Source organism: Lineus longissimus, chromosome 6 (assembly GCF_910592395.1).
Source record: "Lineus longissimus chromosome 6, tnLinLong1.2, whole genome shotgun sequence".
Classification (NCBI taxonomy): Eukaryota; Metazoa; Nemertea; class Pilidiophora; order Heteronemertea; family Lineidae; genus Lineus; species Lineus longissimus.
In genome coordinates, this window is record NC_088313.1 from 19630018 (window position 1) to 19644912 (window position 14895).

The following is a 14895-nucleotide window of genomic DNA, read 5'->3' on the forward strand; positions in this document are numbered from 1 at the left end:
CAGATTATATCACCCCATGTCTAATCCAATGCAAAGTACTACTCTCAGATATAATGATTTCGCAGTGATTCACCCTCAATGAGCAACACCAGATTCATTAGAAATGCGGATATCTGGCAGCGTGGCTAATCAACATGGCTAACTCATTCTGATTCGACAAGCATTCCATGATCGCAGTTACCTTTTAAATCTCTTTTCCCTTCTTTCGAGACCTACATTTCAAGAATCTAGCAAGGAAGTGATAACCCTTGCGAGGAAACGCTTTGTCACCTCATGCATTGTTAATCGTCAGGGCGAGTGGACTCGAGCTTGCCATATATGGGCATACAACTCCTTATATGGTAAACGGGACAGCCCGGACACTATCAGCTGTGCATGGGCCTACATTGGGTGTGTAGTTTATAGTGTAGTGAGGAGAGTTCTGAGATCACTTGGACGCTTACAGTCGATCGCAGCAGACGCCTTGAGGAATTTTCTCCTAAAACTCAAATTTAATCAACACTATGTGTGACGACGATGTTGCCGCTTTGGTCGTAGACAATGGGTCAGGAATGGTGAAAGCTGGCTTTGCCGGCGATGATGCTCCACGAGCTGTCTTCCCATCCATCGTTGGACGCCCAAGACATCAGGTAAATGTTGCACATTTTACCGGCTTTTTCTGATGCCACCATTTTGTCGATTTGTTTTACTGTACATGACATCAGGATGTACATAGCCCCGCCTATAGCCACTGCTCATTTCGTGTTGTTTGATGGTTGCCATTGTTGGCCAGCGCAAAACTGGGTTTCTTGTCTCTGTGGGAAATCAGAAGAAACGGGTGTATGAGGGAAATCAGAAGAAACGGGTGTATGAAAGAAATAAAATCCTTTGTGCAATTTTTTTCCAAGATAACCTGGAACGCAACGACACCGCACGATGTGCGCTCTCGTCATTGTGCAAACTAAGCCGAGTTCATGCCTCATGTTGTACTGTTGCATCGCCTTTTCCACCACAGATGGCTTAACAAGAAATGCTTCAGGTTTATACTTTTTCTCGAAAATTTGCTCCAAAGATTGGCGGACGGGCGTGGCCTGTGCATTCTATGATTTCATCACAATTATTCACCGATGTCTTTGTCACACTAGTGAAACCCAGTCCCAAGTTTCTTTGTCCCTGATCTAAATATATGCCACCAATTTCGAAATCTCACAATTGAGCACATTTTGATTCTCGCATGGCCGCCGCCATGATTCATGCCGGCCGGCGAATCTCTCATTGGCGTCTGTTCCACCCTTAGTTGATCATTCCTACCTGGACCTTCTCCAGATCGGTCATTGCTAAATCTACCTGTGCTTATGGTCATCTAAGGGTGGAACGCAGGCTTCGCGTCTGTCTGCGACTCTCAATGGGGGATATTTTAATATGAATAGTTGCCGGTACAATATTGGTTTACGTTTCTTGGAACTCTGGGCATTGTGTGGAGCTGATTGACGGTTATTCAAATGAGATGTATAATGAGATTCAGCCATTCCGTCAATGTTACACACCAACCGTTTATGGCATAGGTGGCATGGCGGTCATTTTTGCTCACCGAGCATTGTGATGAATGATTATGAGCGAATTTTTTTCATAGCAACCAGCAACGGAGCGACCAGTGATTCTTCTCCAGTCTGGCACGATCTTGTCTTTTAGTTTTGTCCATAAGGAAACATCAATCATCGTGGATCATGGCTGACCTGAACCTCCCTTGGGTCTGCCAGTCCTATAGGCCTCTCGTGCATGCGCGTTTTACTCCCATGCTGCCATTTTCAGAAATGAATGTCGATCCTGTTAACTCGTCTTCAATTCTAAGTAATTAATCATGTTACTTATGCATTTCTCAATTTATCTCTTTTTAGGGTGTCATGGTTGGCATGGGACAGAAGGACAGCTACGTCGGTGACGAGGCCCAGAGCAAGAGAGGTATCCTCACCCTGAAGTACCCCATCGAGCACGGTATCGTCACAAACTGGGACGATATGGAGAAGATCTGGCATCACACCTTCTACAACGAGCTTCGAGTTGCCCCAGAGGAGCACCCAGTCCTGCTGACCGAGGCTCCCCTCAACCCCAAGGCAAACAGGGAAAAGATGACACAGATCATGTTCGAGACCTTCAACTGCCCCGCCATGTACGTTGCCATCCAGGCTGTCTTGTCCCTGTATGCATCCGGTCGTACCACTGGTATCGTCTTCGACTCTGGTGATGGTGTGTCTCACTGCGTCCCAATCTACGAGGGATACGCTCTTCCCCACGCCATCCTCCGTCTCGACTTGGCTGGCCGTGATCTTACCGATTACCTCATGAAGATCCTGACCGAGCGTGGCTATTCTTTCACCACCACTGCTGAGCGAGAAATCGTCCGTGACATCAAGGAGAAGCTCTGCTACGTCGCCCTTGACTTCGAACAGGAGATGCAGACGGCTGCTTCATCCAGCTCCTTGGAGAAGAGCTACGAACTTCCCGACGGACAGGTCATCACCATCGGAAACGAGCGATTTAGGTGTCCAGAGGCCCTCTTCCAGCCCAGCTTCTTGGGTATGGAGTCTGCTGGTATCCACGAGACCACATACAACAGCATCATGAAGTGTGATGTTGACATCAGGAAGGACTTGTATGCTAACACCGTGCTGTCAGGTGGTTCCACCATGTACCCAGGCATCGCCGACCGTATGCAGAAGGAAATCACTGCCCTTGCTCCACCAACGATGAAGATCAAGATCATTGCCCCACCAGAGAGGAAATACTCCGTATGGATCGGTGGCTCCATCCTTGCCTCTCTCTCCACCTTCCAACAGATGTGGATCAGCAAGCAGGAATATGACGAGTCTGGCCCATCCATCGTCCACAGGAAATGCTTCTAAACCAACTGTCTTTCATATCAAACTGACTCTTTCCAAATTCAACAACCGAAAAAATGAGCGATGAAGTTGCCGTTGATGGACACTAACATGCAAAGGGGGGTGGGGTTCTCGTGCTTATTCTAAATATCCAAGCATCTTTGAAAATGCTAATGATGTCTACATTCAACAGTGCAATGCTCGTTTCGACATTCCAGATCGTTCCAGCTGATAGAAATGTGCATTTGAGAATTATATCGAAAGAACTCAATTCGAAGCATTTTTCTACTTTTTTGTATGTAGTCCGGAACCGCCCGTACGTGAGATACATAATCATGAAAGAAACTACTGATTTTGTAAAAGAAATGCCCAAGGCTCTGCGCGATTGTAAAATAAATCTATTGTTAATATTTGTAAAATTAAACTTTTAATATACGTTATCTTTGCTTTGCCTGCATGTCCTCGTTGGCTTGACGAAAACTGAAAAGTACTTCGAATCGGAAAATCGGGGTCATGACCGCCGCCTGGGTCATGAACCTCGATTGTTATCATAAATGGCTATGGGAAATGAGTGCAGACTGTTCATATGACTAACAAATGAACAGTTTGTCAATTAACTGACATAAATACTTAGGCTAGTTGGCCCACTCTTCCCATGGTTTTTCGAGGTGCATTTCGGTTTTGGGTGTTGTCAGACGTCAGCCATGTCGACGTCAATATTATGACCTCGACATAGTTGAGGTAAATGTCTTCTTTGTCACAGTTCTCTTGCAAGGAGACACTTCGGGTTATGAAGAAAACACGAGGTGTTGCTCATGAAGTTATGATTCCTTCGCAAACGAAAGAGCTGTGTAAAAGAGTAGGATGCTTCGCATGTTTGTGTCGTTGCACTCCGGCAGCCCTGGTGCCGGGCCTGTATCTTCCAAGTCCCCCTCCCCCCTCACAGAGGGGAAGTTAAAGAATACTCTGTGATGACGATAGGGGGGACTTGTTGCTGTTGGCTAAGACCCGTGGCCCGAAGAGATGGACGGATTACCTCTAATTGAAACACTGAAAGACCTGCCCAGGTCTTCTTTTCAAACTCTGAAGGCTGAGAGTTGTGACGGAAGAATGCAAACCTTTCAGCATGGACGGACGAACTGAAATGATAGCATAAAGTATGATGGAGTCCCCTTCCCTCGTTCTCCTTCTGCGTGTAAATGCATTAGATTTGAGGATCACACAGCTGTCCAAATTGACACAATGGGCCCGTCCGAGTCTGAGAAGATGACCAGGACCAAGACCATTCATCCCAAAATGATACCCCCCCCCCCCCCCATGCTGACGGTCGAGCTCTAGTAAGCCTCTAAGGCCTTTCGGACACGCGGGCCGCCCGCGAAATTTTTTTTCCCAAACCTGACGAATTTGAGGACTTCTTTCCAAAATTACACTGTGGACAGATTGATCAAAGAAAGTATTTACATGCAGATATTGATTATTCCCCCATTGCCCATTAAGTGACCCGACCGAATCAAGTTTGATATCATGCTATCAAAGTTGGCAATTGTATTCTGTTTCGAATGTTTGCAGGTTTCGAAACTGAGCGCCCTACGAACGACGAACGACAAAGTACGAGTGTCTGTCAGTCATCAAGTCCTCTATCTGCTAATTGATTTACGCGACACTGAACCATCTTTTATACGTGGTTGTAGGAGGAATTGGGAAATGATAAAAAAATCGTTGATAAAAAAAATGCATTTACATCGTCCTTTGGCTTACGGAACCTGCCTTATGCATTCCCACAGCTCGGCAAACGTACATGTACAAGTATGTATGCTAAAGCCAAGCCCACATTTTGACAATGCCTGTCATATTTTTAACAATGCCTCTCATAGTGATCAATTGACAGAACAAAAGACTCGTGAGCAGGTAACTGCTAGCCGGCCTGGCTCAAGGGGGAGAGGATTAGTGCCCGGATCATGCTGTGACGTCAAATGTATTGTCTTTGGTCATGATCGGTCGCGGTTGATTTAAACGCCAGTCGGTTGGTGTGTGAGCTGCGGAGAACATCGCGGGAACACTTTCTCCGATTTCAAACGTAAAAATGCCTTCAAATTTTCCGAAACAAATCAAAACGGCTGCAGCAGAAGGTAAGACACAGTATCTATTTCTGATAAAAGTATGGATTGGTTTCAAAGGGTTTTTATTGTAAAAATAGTCATACTGTCAAGGCGAGAATGAACTGCGCAGTTTGAAATTTCAAGTCACACATGTGTGAATTCTGTACATCACTGTACTTCATTTACATGTTCAACGGCAATTTTAATTGCTATCCCTAATCAAATACCATTTGCTCAAAGAAACTATCCTTTAACTTGATCTGTCTCATGATTTCATGATTTTAAATTCAACAACCATTCATTTGGCGGCCACTATCCCGACTGTGGTGTAGCACCCGACTGTAACTGGCATGAAAAGGGGATACGCTGGTTATGGATGTCAGATCGTGGTTCCCTGACCTTTGCAAACAATTTCACTGGACGTAACCCACGCGGCGACACCAAGGACCGCTGGCTGATCTATTGATATGTTCGCATTAGGGTGTCAAAGTCGGAGAGAAGAAGAGCCACTCGTCTCTCGTAGGGGGTCCATTGGGAAGTGTTTGCATTTGTTAGCCTATAAACACAAGATTTGAATCCTTCAGTCTTGGGTTTGGCGGAGAGAACTAATCTTACATAAGTCCCAGAACAATATCATATGTCTTTATGGCAATATTTATTACTGGGACCCAGTACAGTGACGTTCTATCCAATATTCTTTGAGGCTGTTGGAGAGGCTTCTTGTCTAAACAGTACCATTCTGCCCCCTCTAAGGCATACGTTGGTAACTAATGAATTGACTGCGAAATGAAACTGAAATGAAATACCCCCTCCACCCCCCCCCCCCCCCCCCCCCACCCCACCCATTCTCATTCCGATCACGGACCGATGTACTTCAATCTCAAATGACGAAAATAGCGGTACCTCGGGAGCTTGGGAAAAAGAACATTTCTTTGTTGCATAATTATAAACGGGGATCTCCAGAATTTCAACCAATGGCAAGACTTGTTACAAAACGACTCGGGCCAACCTGGAACCGGAACCAGCAAGGTGTAAAGCGTGAAAGTCACCGTAAAATTTTACAAAATCCAAGAAATAAACACCGATTTTGCTGAATTTGGGATGTTTTCACCATTGGTGACATGTTCTCTGAGACAATTAACAAATATAGAAGCAAATTATATCAGAGGGTGTAGTATTATTCCGGTACGATGGCGAAAATTACGACATAAACAGAGGGCGCCGAGCAAGTTTTTTGTGGTTCGCGAACCGACGATCAACGCACCTGGAGAAGATGAGTTCTTGAAGGAACATTTACCCAAATACAGGACGCAGATAAAGGCTATTTCGTAAGGTTATTTGTGTGCAATTTGTGAATTTGCATGTCACTCTTATTCCTGTTATCTGAAGTGTTCTGCCCGAGTACTAGAAGAAGAGAAGACTCTCGGGTTAGTGGATGATCATGTGACGTCATGTCTCATGATGATGGACCTTTTGGCTTTTCGAAGAAGTTTTACTGTTTACTGTCAATCTGTTTTTTCGGGCGTGGATTAGTCGTGCGTTCCACCTGGAACAAAGGGTTGACAGCTCTTGCCATGGACTACATTCTTTGCTGGAAGTGAAAGCAGTTACGCTAATAACAGATTTGACCATAACAATCAATATTTATTGTATTATTGCGAACAAGCTCATGTCAATTCTAATTTCAGGAAACTATTCAAGGACCAGTATCAAGAGAAAGGCATTGGGGGTCAGGATAACTTGGACCGTATTAAAAACGAAGAGGAAGAACATGCCGAGATGATGAAGTTAAATGAGAAATGGAATGCTGAAGTAGCTGCTGCCAGGTAAAATGCTGTCACTTCAACGAGAGATTACTTTTCATAACGGCATGTTCAGAGGCAATCCTGTGTCGTGTGATCCTCACCATCGGCCAGTAGGGTCTAAAACAATACATGCATTAGTCTTAATGTGTTCCTATTGCCTGGATGATTATAAGCCTTCTTTACCGATGTCCTGTACATTTCTTTCAGGGAAGTGAGAGTTGCCATGGAGACACTTGAACACCGCAGGGCAGCAACAGCAGCAATTGAAAGAAAAACACGAAAGAGTCTGGAAGATTTGGAGAGAGTTGAGGAAGAAATACAAATGGTGAAGGTAAGACTGGCGAATTTGGTCATTTATGGGGGGAGATTTCAGGCATACCCCCCCCCCCCACCCAAGCTGCAGCCTTGAATCTCTATCAACAAAATACATTTCTGATATTTAACAATGACATTTAAACTTGTCTGGACTCCGAATGATTCCAACTCCTCACCTCCTGTGTTTCTCTTTCAGGCAAGGTCAAAAGAGTTCATCACCATGGATAACATTGATTCAAAGTTAGAGGAATTATTGGATTGTCGTGTCGATTATAACTTTGCTATAGACACTGAAGGTAACAAGTATTACCCTGATGGTTGGGAGCCAAAGGCTAATGAACAAAGGACAAGATCTCAAAATGTGACAGAATCTGTGAATAGTTAATACGGAAAGGTTCCAGTGAAAAGGAGGTCAACTAGAGTCATTTGGACAAGTGTAATCTGAAGAGTTAGTATTGGTAACTGAAAATAGGCTGTAGCCTAAAACAAAGAAGAATGTCTGTCTCAGCATTTCTCAGATGGTTTCATTCAATATCCTGAATGGCTAATCTGACCTGTGAATACTTACATAGGGAACCCCCTTCTTAGCAGACACCTCTCTATTAAGGACACCCTCTCTTTTAAGGAAACTGCATCTGGTACCAAATTGGTCATTTCCATTGAAACTTCTCAATTGAGGAAAGAATTTGTCTGTACCAAAGGGTGACCTTAATAGAGAGGTTCTACTGTACATGTAGGATTTCACCTTGCAACCTTTCCTTCCCTGAAATTAAGTGTTGCTATGATGAAATCGTGATCATGTTGTGCTCTCCGATGATATCACAAACCTGAGGTAAACACTCTAGTTTGTGGCTAGGTTATGATAGTATAGTGTTCACATATAATTTACATCTGTTGCATTACAGGTCATTATGTTGTCCACAGTCACATTATGCAGGCTATCAACAGTAGATTAGTTCACTAATGATAGCCTGTTAATGGGTTCTTAATACTCCATGCCTGTACAGAAAAGTATGTGTTTATAGTTATCAGTAGAAACTGAACAACCATGTTAGAAAGAATTTTGGTGAAATAGACTTGTGTATTCTTGGTTTACAATAAATTTCATTTGATAAATGTGATAGTTCGAATATTTCTTTAGAATTGTGTTGAATTTCAGTTGTTTTGATCTGAAGGAGCATTAGAGTTGCCCAGTTTCCAAAATGACAGGGTCTTTACTGCAGGCATTGATACCAAAATTCACAAAGTCACACAAAGGGGCGATTCAGAATTGCTACCCCAGTAAAAACAGTTGTAAAACTGCATCCCTGTTGACTGTCAACAACTACCAGTATGCTCCGTCCTGAAAAGGTCTCGCTGGGATTGAAAGATCAAAATGTGAGCTGATGACCTCACTTCCAGGCTAGTTGGTTTGTCTTGACATGATCTGGTATCCGAGCCAACCCTCGATATCCAGACCCTGTTTTCCCCTTTCATACTCTTGAGTGGGTGTTTAGCTGGAGTCGTTTTCTTGGATTAAAAGTACTCTGGGAATGAACATATGACCTCAAATCGCCTCGCGCTAGTTGCCATCCTGCCAACATGCCGATCTCTTGCCTTTGTCGTTTCGAATGTCGATATCATATTTACCAATGAATCAAAGCACGCCTTTACCTGGGAAGAATAGGAGGGCTGATGTCAAAGATAGCATAATCAGGGACATGGAACCCGGGAAATGATACTGTTAGATCAGTGTACAGTGCCTCGGGCGTGACATTTTCCACCTGGAGATACAGTCTATATGTAGCACATATTTTATACACCCACACCATGTGATATCTCGCAAACTCGTGCACCAAATCAATGTGGTCATAGTTTTATTGGCTCAGCAATTAACCAATTATATTTTCAAGAAGTACCAAGTTCACTATAGTCTGGAATAAGGTCATGTTTCATTGGCAATTAATGCAGTTTTTTCCCGGAGTTTATCACACAAATCACCGTGTAAGCGCAGTGTCATTTCGATTTCTAATCCACACTCAGCTGTCTCTTCAAGTCTTATCCACAGTGTGAATCATGCGCGTCGTCTTTCGCTTTGATGTCTCCGTCTGCTTCATGTACGCAGGTTTAACCTTGGCTTTCCTCTCAGGACTTGCGTCCTTTGGCACCTTGACGGTACAGCCCGATGCCAGGGCTGCCAGCATCATCACGTCATTTTCACTCACTCGAGATTGTCTCCGGCGATCCAGCTCAACCTTCCAAAGCGGTGGGGCCTCCGGCGCCAGACGCACTGGACTCATCGGACCACCGCTCTCATTGCTACCCCTGCTTCCAAGTCTCTCTCTGACCGAACTTGAAGCACAACCAGGGAGAACCCTGTAACTGGACCCACTGGCACTGTCCGAATCGGACACCGAAATAGTCCTACCTTGCATGGCCGCTGACCGACGTAAAGAGCTCCGCCTCATGGCAAGATACTCGGCTGCACTCAGCTTCATGTCATGGTCTGGCAACTCCGGTCCCACAGTGCTGACAGAGTCTACGGACCCTCTCCTTGATGACCCGCTCGTTGAGGATTGAGTCGGGAGCAACAGATGGGAACGCATGCCTCTGATTGATTTCAGCATATATGCCTTGTCCCAGGAGTGAGAAAATTCTCCGGAGGGAGGGGACGCACCGAGGAGTGGTTGCGGACGGGGTCCGCCTTCGGGTTCTGACAGAATTCGTGCACGTCGCCGGCCAAGTTCAAGATTTGGCAAAATGTACTGTTTGGGGGACGTGGCCAAAGAACCAGTGCTACTTAACTGTGACTTCGTCCTCGTGATATTCGGTTCCTGGAGGAAGACATCTTCCTCGTCCGAGTCCTCATCTGCTGACCCGTCTGTGTCTATCCCCGCGGCCCCTTCGCCGAGGGCAACACCACATTCAGGGGGCAAACTTTCCCTACGCTGATACTCCATGAATCTCCTACCCAAGTCACTTTTAGTCCTTTCCAACACACGGGTCTCTTGTCTCTTTGTCATGTTGATATCTAACACCGCTTTTTCCAAATTATAACTCTCCTTTGAATTTTGTCTGAAGACTTTTTTTCTCATTCTGTCGCTGAGGACGCCTGGGTTTGTCCTTTCGCTCCCAGCCATGATTGTTGATCAAAAGCAATTGAGGACCAACTCAGACAACCAGTCTTGCTAATAACATCCTGCAGTGCAAGGTGTTCTCCGTAAAGCCACATATTGACGTGATGACGTGATTTGGCGCAACCCGTGGCGTTCGTTAATTGTCTTAAGCTTGATATCACCGTACTAAATTACCGTCTGAACCCGGCAGATGAAATTGATCCTTATTTCAAATTTTAATGATTTATCCGTTGTGTATTAGCAACATGGAGACTACCTTTCAAAGGAGCGGGTAATTCTGTCTCTCCGAAGGTTTTGCTTAACATTTCGAAGCGTCCTCTATCTGGTCCACCAATCTCCGCATACGGCGTGTATCGAGTAAAGTAATGGCGATGACAAAGTTCAAATATTTTTTTCACTTGTTTTTTTCTGCGAAAAATGAAGAAACATCATCAGTCCCAAAACATTTTTGGCTTTGAAAATATTTCAGAATTTTGAACTTTTATCTCACGCCGTATTGCCCAAGCACAAATGCCTATTGCGTATGCGGGTATAGGTTAAAATTACATCCGTTAATAAATTTGAAGGCAAACTAAAATATAATTCAACAGATATAAACTTTATTTACATGCATTATGCAGAGCGTGTACAAAGCCACGTGACTGACATACCACGTGGTTTCCATCGTCTCCTGCCGCCACTTTTTTTCATGTCACTAAAAAGCCTCGTTAGTTACCATGACAACGGTAATACTTCTGACTTTCACCATGCAGTTTCTAGCTTCTATGATTTATCCGTCATAATATAAAAAGTAATGCGGGATTAACCCAATCCATCAATTATTGCAAAATCCCGTTTTAATCTACCACTGCACCAAACAACACTCGAGATTCGGAATGAAATATTGGAATGATTTGCCCTAAAACTCGGGTCTTTAATTAGTACTTTTCATTTGAAAGAGAGCACAAGGTAGGCCACCATCTTGACCAACCCGAGTTCGCTGTGCCTGTAAAGTACACCTCTCTTCAACGTCGGAGTACCCTCAGACTGGCAGATGCACATTGGGTTTTTTAAGGATATTTTCCCTTCCTTAGCTTATGTTTCATCCACCAATTCTCAAAAGAGCAACCAGTATGCCCGAACCAAGAATATTAAACTGGCTTTGAATTCACAAGAAAAAAACATGTAAAGGGTTAAGCGGTAGCGTAAATCCTTGTAAATGCTTTTTACCAAAGTTAATTTCAACAAGCTAAAGTCATACTTATGAACAATGTTTAGAAGCACTTCCTGTGGACGATGGATGGGCCAGACTCGTCGTATTCCTGTTTGCTGATCCACATCTGTTGGAAGGTGGAGAGAGAAGCAAGGATGGAGCCACCGATCCATACGGAGTATTTCCTCTCTGGTGGGGCAATGATCTTGATCTTCATCGTTGGTGGAGCAAGGGCAGTGATCTCCTTCTGCATACGGTCGGCAATGCCTGGGTACATGGTGGAACCACCTGACAGCACGGTGTTGGCATACAAGTCCTTTCTGATGTCAACATCACACTTCATGATGCTGTTGTAGGCGGTCTCGTGGATACCAGCAGACTCCATACCCAAGAAGCTGGGCTGGAAGAGGGCTTCGGGACACCTGAATCGTTCGTTTCCGATGGTGATGACCTGTCCGTCGGGAAGTTCGTAGCTCTTCTCCAAGGAGCTGGAGGTAGCAGCCGTCTGCATCTCCTGTTCGAAGTCAAGGGCGACGTAGCAGAGCTTCTCCTTGATGTCACGAACGATTTCTCTCTCAGCAGTGGTGGTGAAACTGTAGCCACGCTCGGTCAGGATCTTCATGAGGTAATCTGTGAGATCACGGCCAGCCAAATCAAGGCGGAGGATTGCGTGGGGAAGGGCGTATCCCTCGTAGATTGGTACGGTGTGGCTGACGCCATCGCCGGAGTCGAAGACGATACCAGTGGTACGACCAGAGGCGTACAGGGACAAGACAGCCTGGATAGCGACATACATGGCGGGGCTGTTGAAGGTCTCGAACATGATCTGTGTCATCTTTTCCCTGTTGGCCTTGGGGTTGAGGGGAGCCTCGGTCAGCAGGACTGGGTGCTCCTCTGGGGCAACTCGAAGCTCGTTGTAGAAGGTGTGATGCCAGATCTTCTCCATATCGTCCCAGTTTGTGACGATACCGTGCTCTATGGGGTACTTCAGGGTGAGGATACCTCTCTTGCTCTGGGCCTCGTCACCGACATAGCTGTCCTTCTGTCCCATGCCAACCATGACACCCTAAAAAGAGACAAATGACGGGTCGAATTAGTATTTTGATTAAAGGATGGATAGATTTTAAGCTTTTAATAGGAAATAAAACGCCATGCAATGCAAGGCTTATCACCTGGAAAGTGAGAGAAAGAATTTCGGAGTCAGTCACTCACATCTCGTCGACAATATATTTTCAACCTAGCAGCGAGTGCAGAATTTCCCCGAAGCCCGAGGCTGTCCCGAAATTACCCGCAGTTTTTTTCTATCCTGGCGTCCCGAAAAAGACCCTTGGCCCCTTTCATGACAGCTAGCAAGAAGCATAAGTTCTCCATGGGAATGAGAGGCAAGGAAATATACAATCGGTGACAGTTATCGGGCAGGCAAATCTTTGTCATCTCTTTGTTCTTTCTATAATTTGTTTTGCTCTACATCCGTGGGTATAACAAGTACCTGTTCAGATACACTTGCAGTGCTTCTACAAAGTTTACCTAAACGTTTGAAACCCAATTCGCATCCGGCTGGGTTCCGTCAACCTTGCCAAACACAAAGCATTGTGACACGTTGGATCTATCCGCGGACGCACGCCTCAAGCAACGGTAAGGGCTTGGAACAAAGACCAGCATCACGCCATCCAACTGTCAAAGCAGACAACACTGGCAGTGGTAGACGACGGACAATGTGACACGTGATGTTGCTTATGAACAGTGTGATACGAAGTTGATGAATGTTCAAAATTATCTATTTCGGACAGAGCCGCTAGAATGCGATTATTTGTCGTTTTTGAATAAGTTTTGACAAACAAGCCGGCTCATAAGCATATTCAAATGTCAAACGACTGCCTGCCTGGAACTCGGCGCGCATGGCTTCTTGGGTTACCATAACAACGTATCGATCTTGAATATTGATATGTCCAGGGGTCCCTGGCATCCACCTGAATATACCAGTGCCAGCTGTGACTGGCACTAAATCTATATCAGTGTTTTACATTACTGTACACATTCCTTTGCAAAATGGACGATTCAGTTCCAGTATTCTTAGAGTGGAATTTTGCTAGTAGCAATGTATTCAGCATCCTATGAATCATAAATGACATACAGATCTCAATCGATTTGCAGAACATGTGGTACAAAACTGGGAGGGGCGGGTTATGATGGAGAGGGATCGAGAATATTCAGGAATTAACATTGAGAAGTGCCGAGGCTACGAATCAGGAGCTATGGAAACACATCCGTTTGGGTGAATTCCATTTCAGGATGGGTCAAAGTTTACCTGAAGACCTATGCTATCACCAAATTTTGCCTTCAACAACTAGCCACATGTTTTCTCTCCCAAGTAAACATGTTTACTCCACTCACGGATGTACATCCTTGCCCCACTCGCGCCACTTGGCCAGCAGGTGCCACACCCAGGAAACAAGATGGCGGCGCCCATCATGCCATGCTGTCAGAATTCAAATGACATGTAGGCCTACCCTCAAAGTCTGACATCATGAAATATAGTTCTATTATTATGATACTGGAACATAAGGGTTAGTGCATGCTCTGACTAGACGCCCGGGTTAGTCCATTGCGTCATCCTGATTGGATCTCCTGATGGGCGCCAAGATGACGTCGGTCCTTATGCGTCCGGAGTGTACAGCTCGGACGAGATTAGAAATTGTCTGCAAAAAGGTCATCTGCATGATGAATGGGTAGACTGTTTTGCAGAAACCTGGCTATCAGATAGTGCAAGACATATGATGGACTCGAACAAACAAATCACCTTTGAGTAAACATTATAATCATATATATAGATTTCCAACAAACACAACATGTTAACTATAAATGTATGATACCCCCATGCCAAGATCCAGAAATCCTTCAGAAAACCTCGTGGCAAACAGCCAAACTACAGCCGACAATAACAATATGAATGAAAAAAACCCGTAAATGTTCGTAAGTTGAACGGAATTTTTCCCAAAAAGAACTGATTCGCTTACCTGGTGTCTTGGGCGTCCAACGATGGATGGGAAGACAGCTCGTGGAGCATCATCGCCGGCAAAGCCAGCTTTCACCATTCCTGATCCATTGTCAATGACAAGAGCGGCAACATCCTCGTCACACATTTTGAGATTTTGGTAAAGTCTCTGGTCAGAAAGAGTTGACAAGTGTTCAAATGACTGCAAACTAAACGCACGACGGAATGAACGGTAGATTTACTGATAACTCTCTTTATTCCCAGCTGTGCAGTCTAGGCCCACAAACGCCTGGTGGTCGCGCCGTGAGATTTTTCTGTCCTAATTCGAGACCATATATGGGAATGCACTTCCATATATGGAATGAACGAGCTCCAAGCGTGCTCTTTGCTATGCACGAGGTGACATAATCGGCAGCCTGTTTCACCCCTTCGAGGAGTTCAGACAGCGTTAGCTATAGAAGGTAGCCTATTTGAATATTATATAACTGGCCCTAGCTAATTACAGGTAGTAGATG

General features: G+C 44.9%; 3 protein-coding genes across 3 annotated transcripts; 2 read left to right on the forward strand and 1 right to left on the reverse strand.

Annotated features, from left to right (window-relative positions):
* The first annotated feature begins 417 nt into the window (after positions 1 to 417).
* Positions 418 to 3298, forward strand: LOC135488985 (actin CyI, cytoplasmic-like). The gene is made up of 2 exons (XM_064774023.1): positions 418 to 629; positions 1878 to 3298. Exons 1-2 carry the CDS (start codon positions 504 to 506, stop codon positions 2880 to 2882), a joined length of 1131 nt encoding a protein of 376 aa, XP_064630093.1. The 5' UTR covers positions 418 to 503; the 3' UTR covers positions 2883 to 3298.
* Positions 3299 to 5834: 2536 nt separating this feature from the next.
* LOC135489133 (uncharacterized) lies at positions 5835 to 8193 on the forward strand. The gene is made up of 4 exons (XM_064774331.1): positions 5835 to 6285; positions 6646 to 6783; positions 6970 to 7093; positions 7274 to 8193. The coding sequence occupies exons 1-4, from the start codon at positions 6059 to 6061 to the stop codon at positions 7460 to 7462; spliced, it is 678 nt and encodes a 225-aa protein (XP_064630401.1). The 5' UTR covers positions 5835 to 6058; the 3' UTR covers positions 7463 to 8193.
* Positions 8194 to 10772: 2579 nt separating this feature from the next.
* Positions 10773 to 14654, reverse strand: LOC135489178 (actin, cytoskeletal 1A). The gene is made up of 2 exons (XM_064774397.1): positions 14403 to 14654; positions 10773 to 12451 (listed from the first exon to the last, which is right to left on the reverse strand). Exons 1-2 carry the CDS (start codon positions 14526 to 14528, stop codon positions 11447 to 11449), a joined length of 1131 nt encoding a protein of 376 aa, XP_064630467.1. The 5' UTR covers positions 14529 to 14654; the 3' UTR covers positions 10773 to 11446.
* Between the last annotated feature and the right edge of the window lie 241 nt (positions 14655 to 14895).

Excerpts from the sequence above, each read along its gene's own strand:
- LOC135489133 (XM_064774331.1), top strand. The coding sequence starts at position 6,059 with ATGTTTTCACCATTGGTGACATGTTCTCTGAGACAATTAACAAATATA. Across the intron at positions 6,286-6,645 it reads ACGCAGATAAAGGCTATTTC|GAAACTATTCAAGGACCAGT; the intron begins GTAAGGTTATTT and ends TTCTAATTTCAG. Across the intron at positions 7,094-7,273 it reads AAGAAATACAAATGGTGAAG|GCAAGGTCAAAAGAGTTCAT; the intron begins GTAAGACTGGCG and ends TTTCTCTTTCAG.
- LOC135488985 (XM_064774023.1), top strand. The coding sequence starts at position 504 with ATGTGTGACGACGATGTTGCCGCTTTGGTCGTAGACAATGGGTCAGGA. Across the intron at positions 630-1,877 it reads TTGGACGCCCAAGACATCAG|GGTGTCATGGTTGGCATGGG; the intron begins GTAAATGTTGCA and ends ATCTCTTTTTAG.
- LOC135489178 (XM_064774397.1), bottom strand. The coding sequence starts at position 14,528 with ATGTGTGACGAGGATGTTGCCGCTCTTGTCATTGACAATGGATCAGGA. Across the intron at positions 12,452-14,402 it reads TTGGACGCCCAAGACACCAG|GGTGTCATGGTTGGCATGGG; the intron begins GTAAGCGAATCA and ends GTCTCTTTTTAG.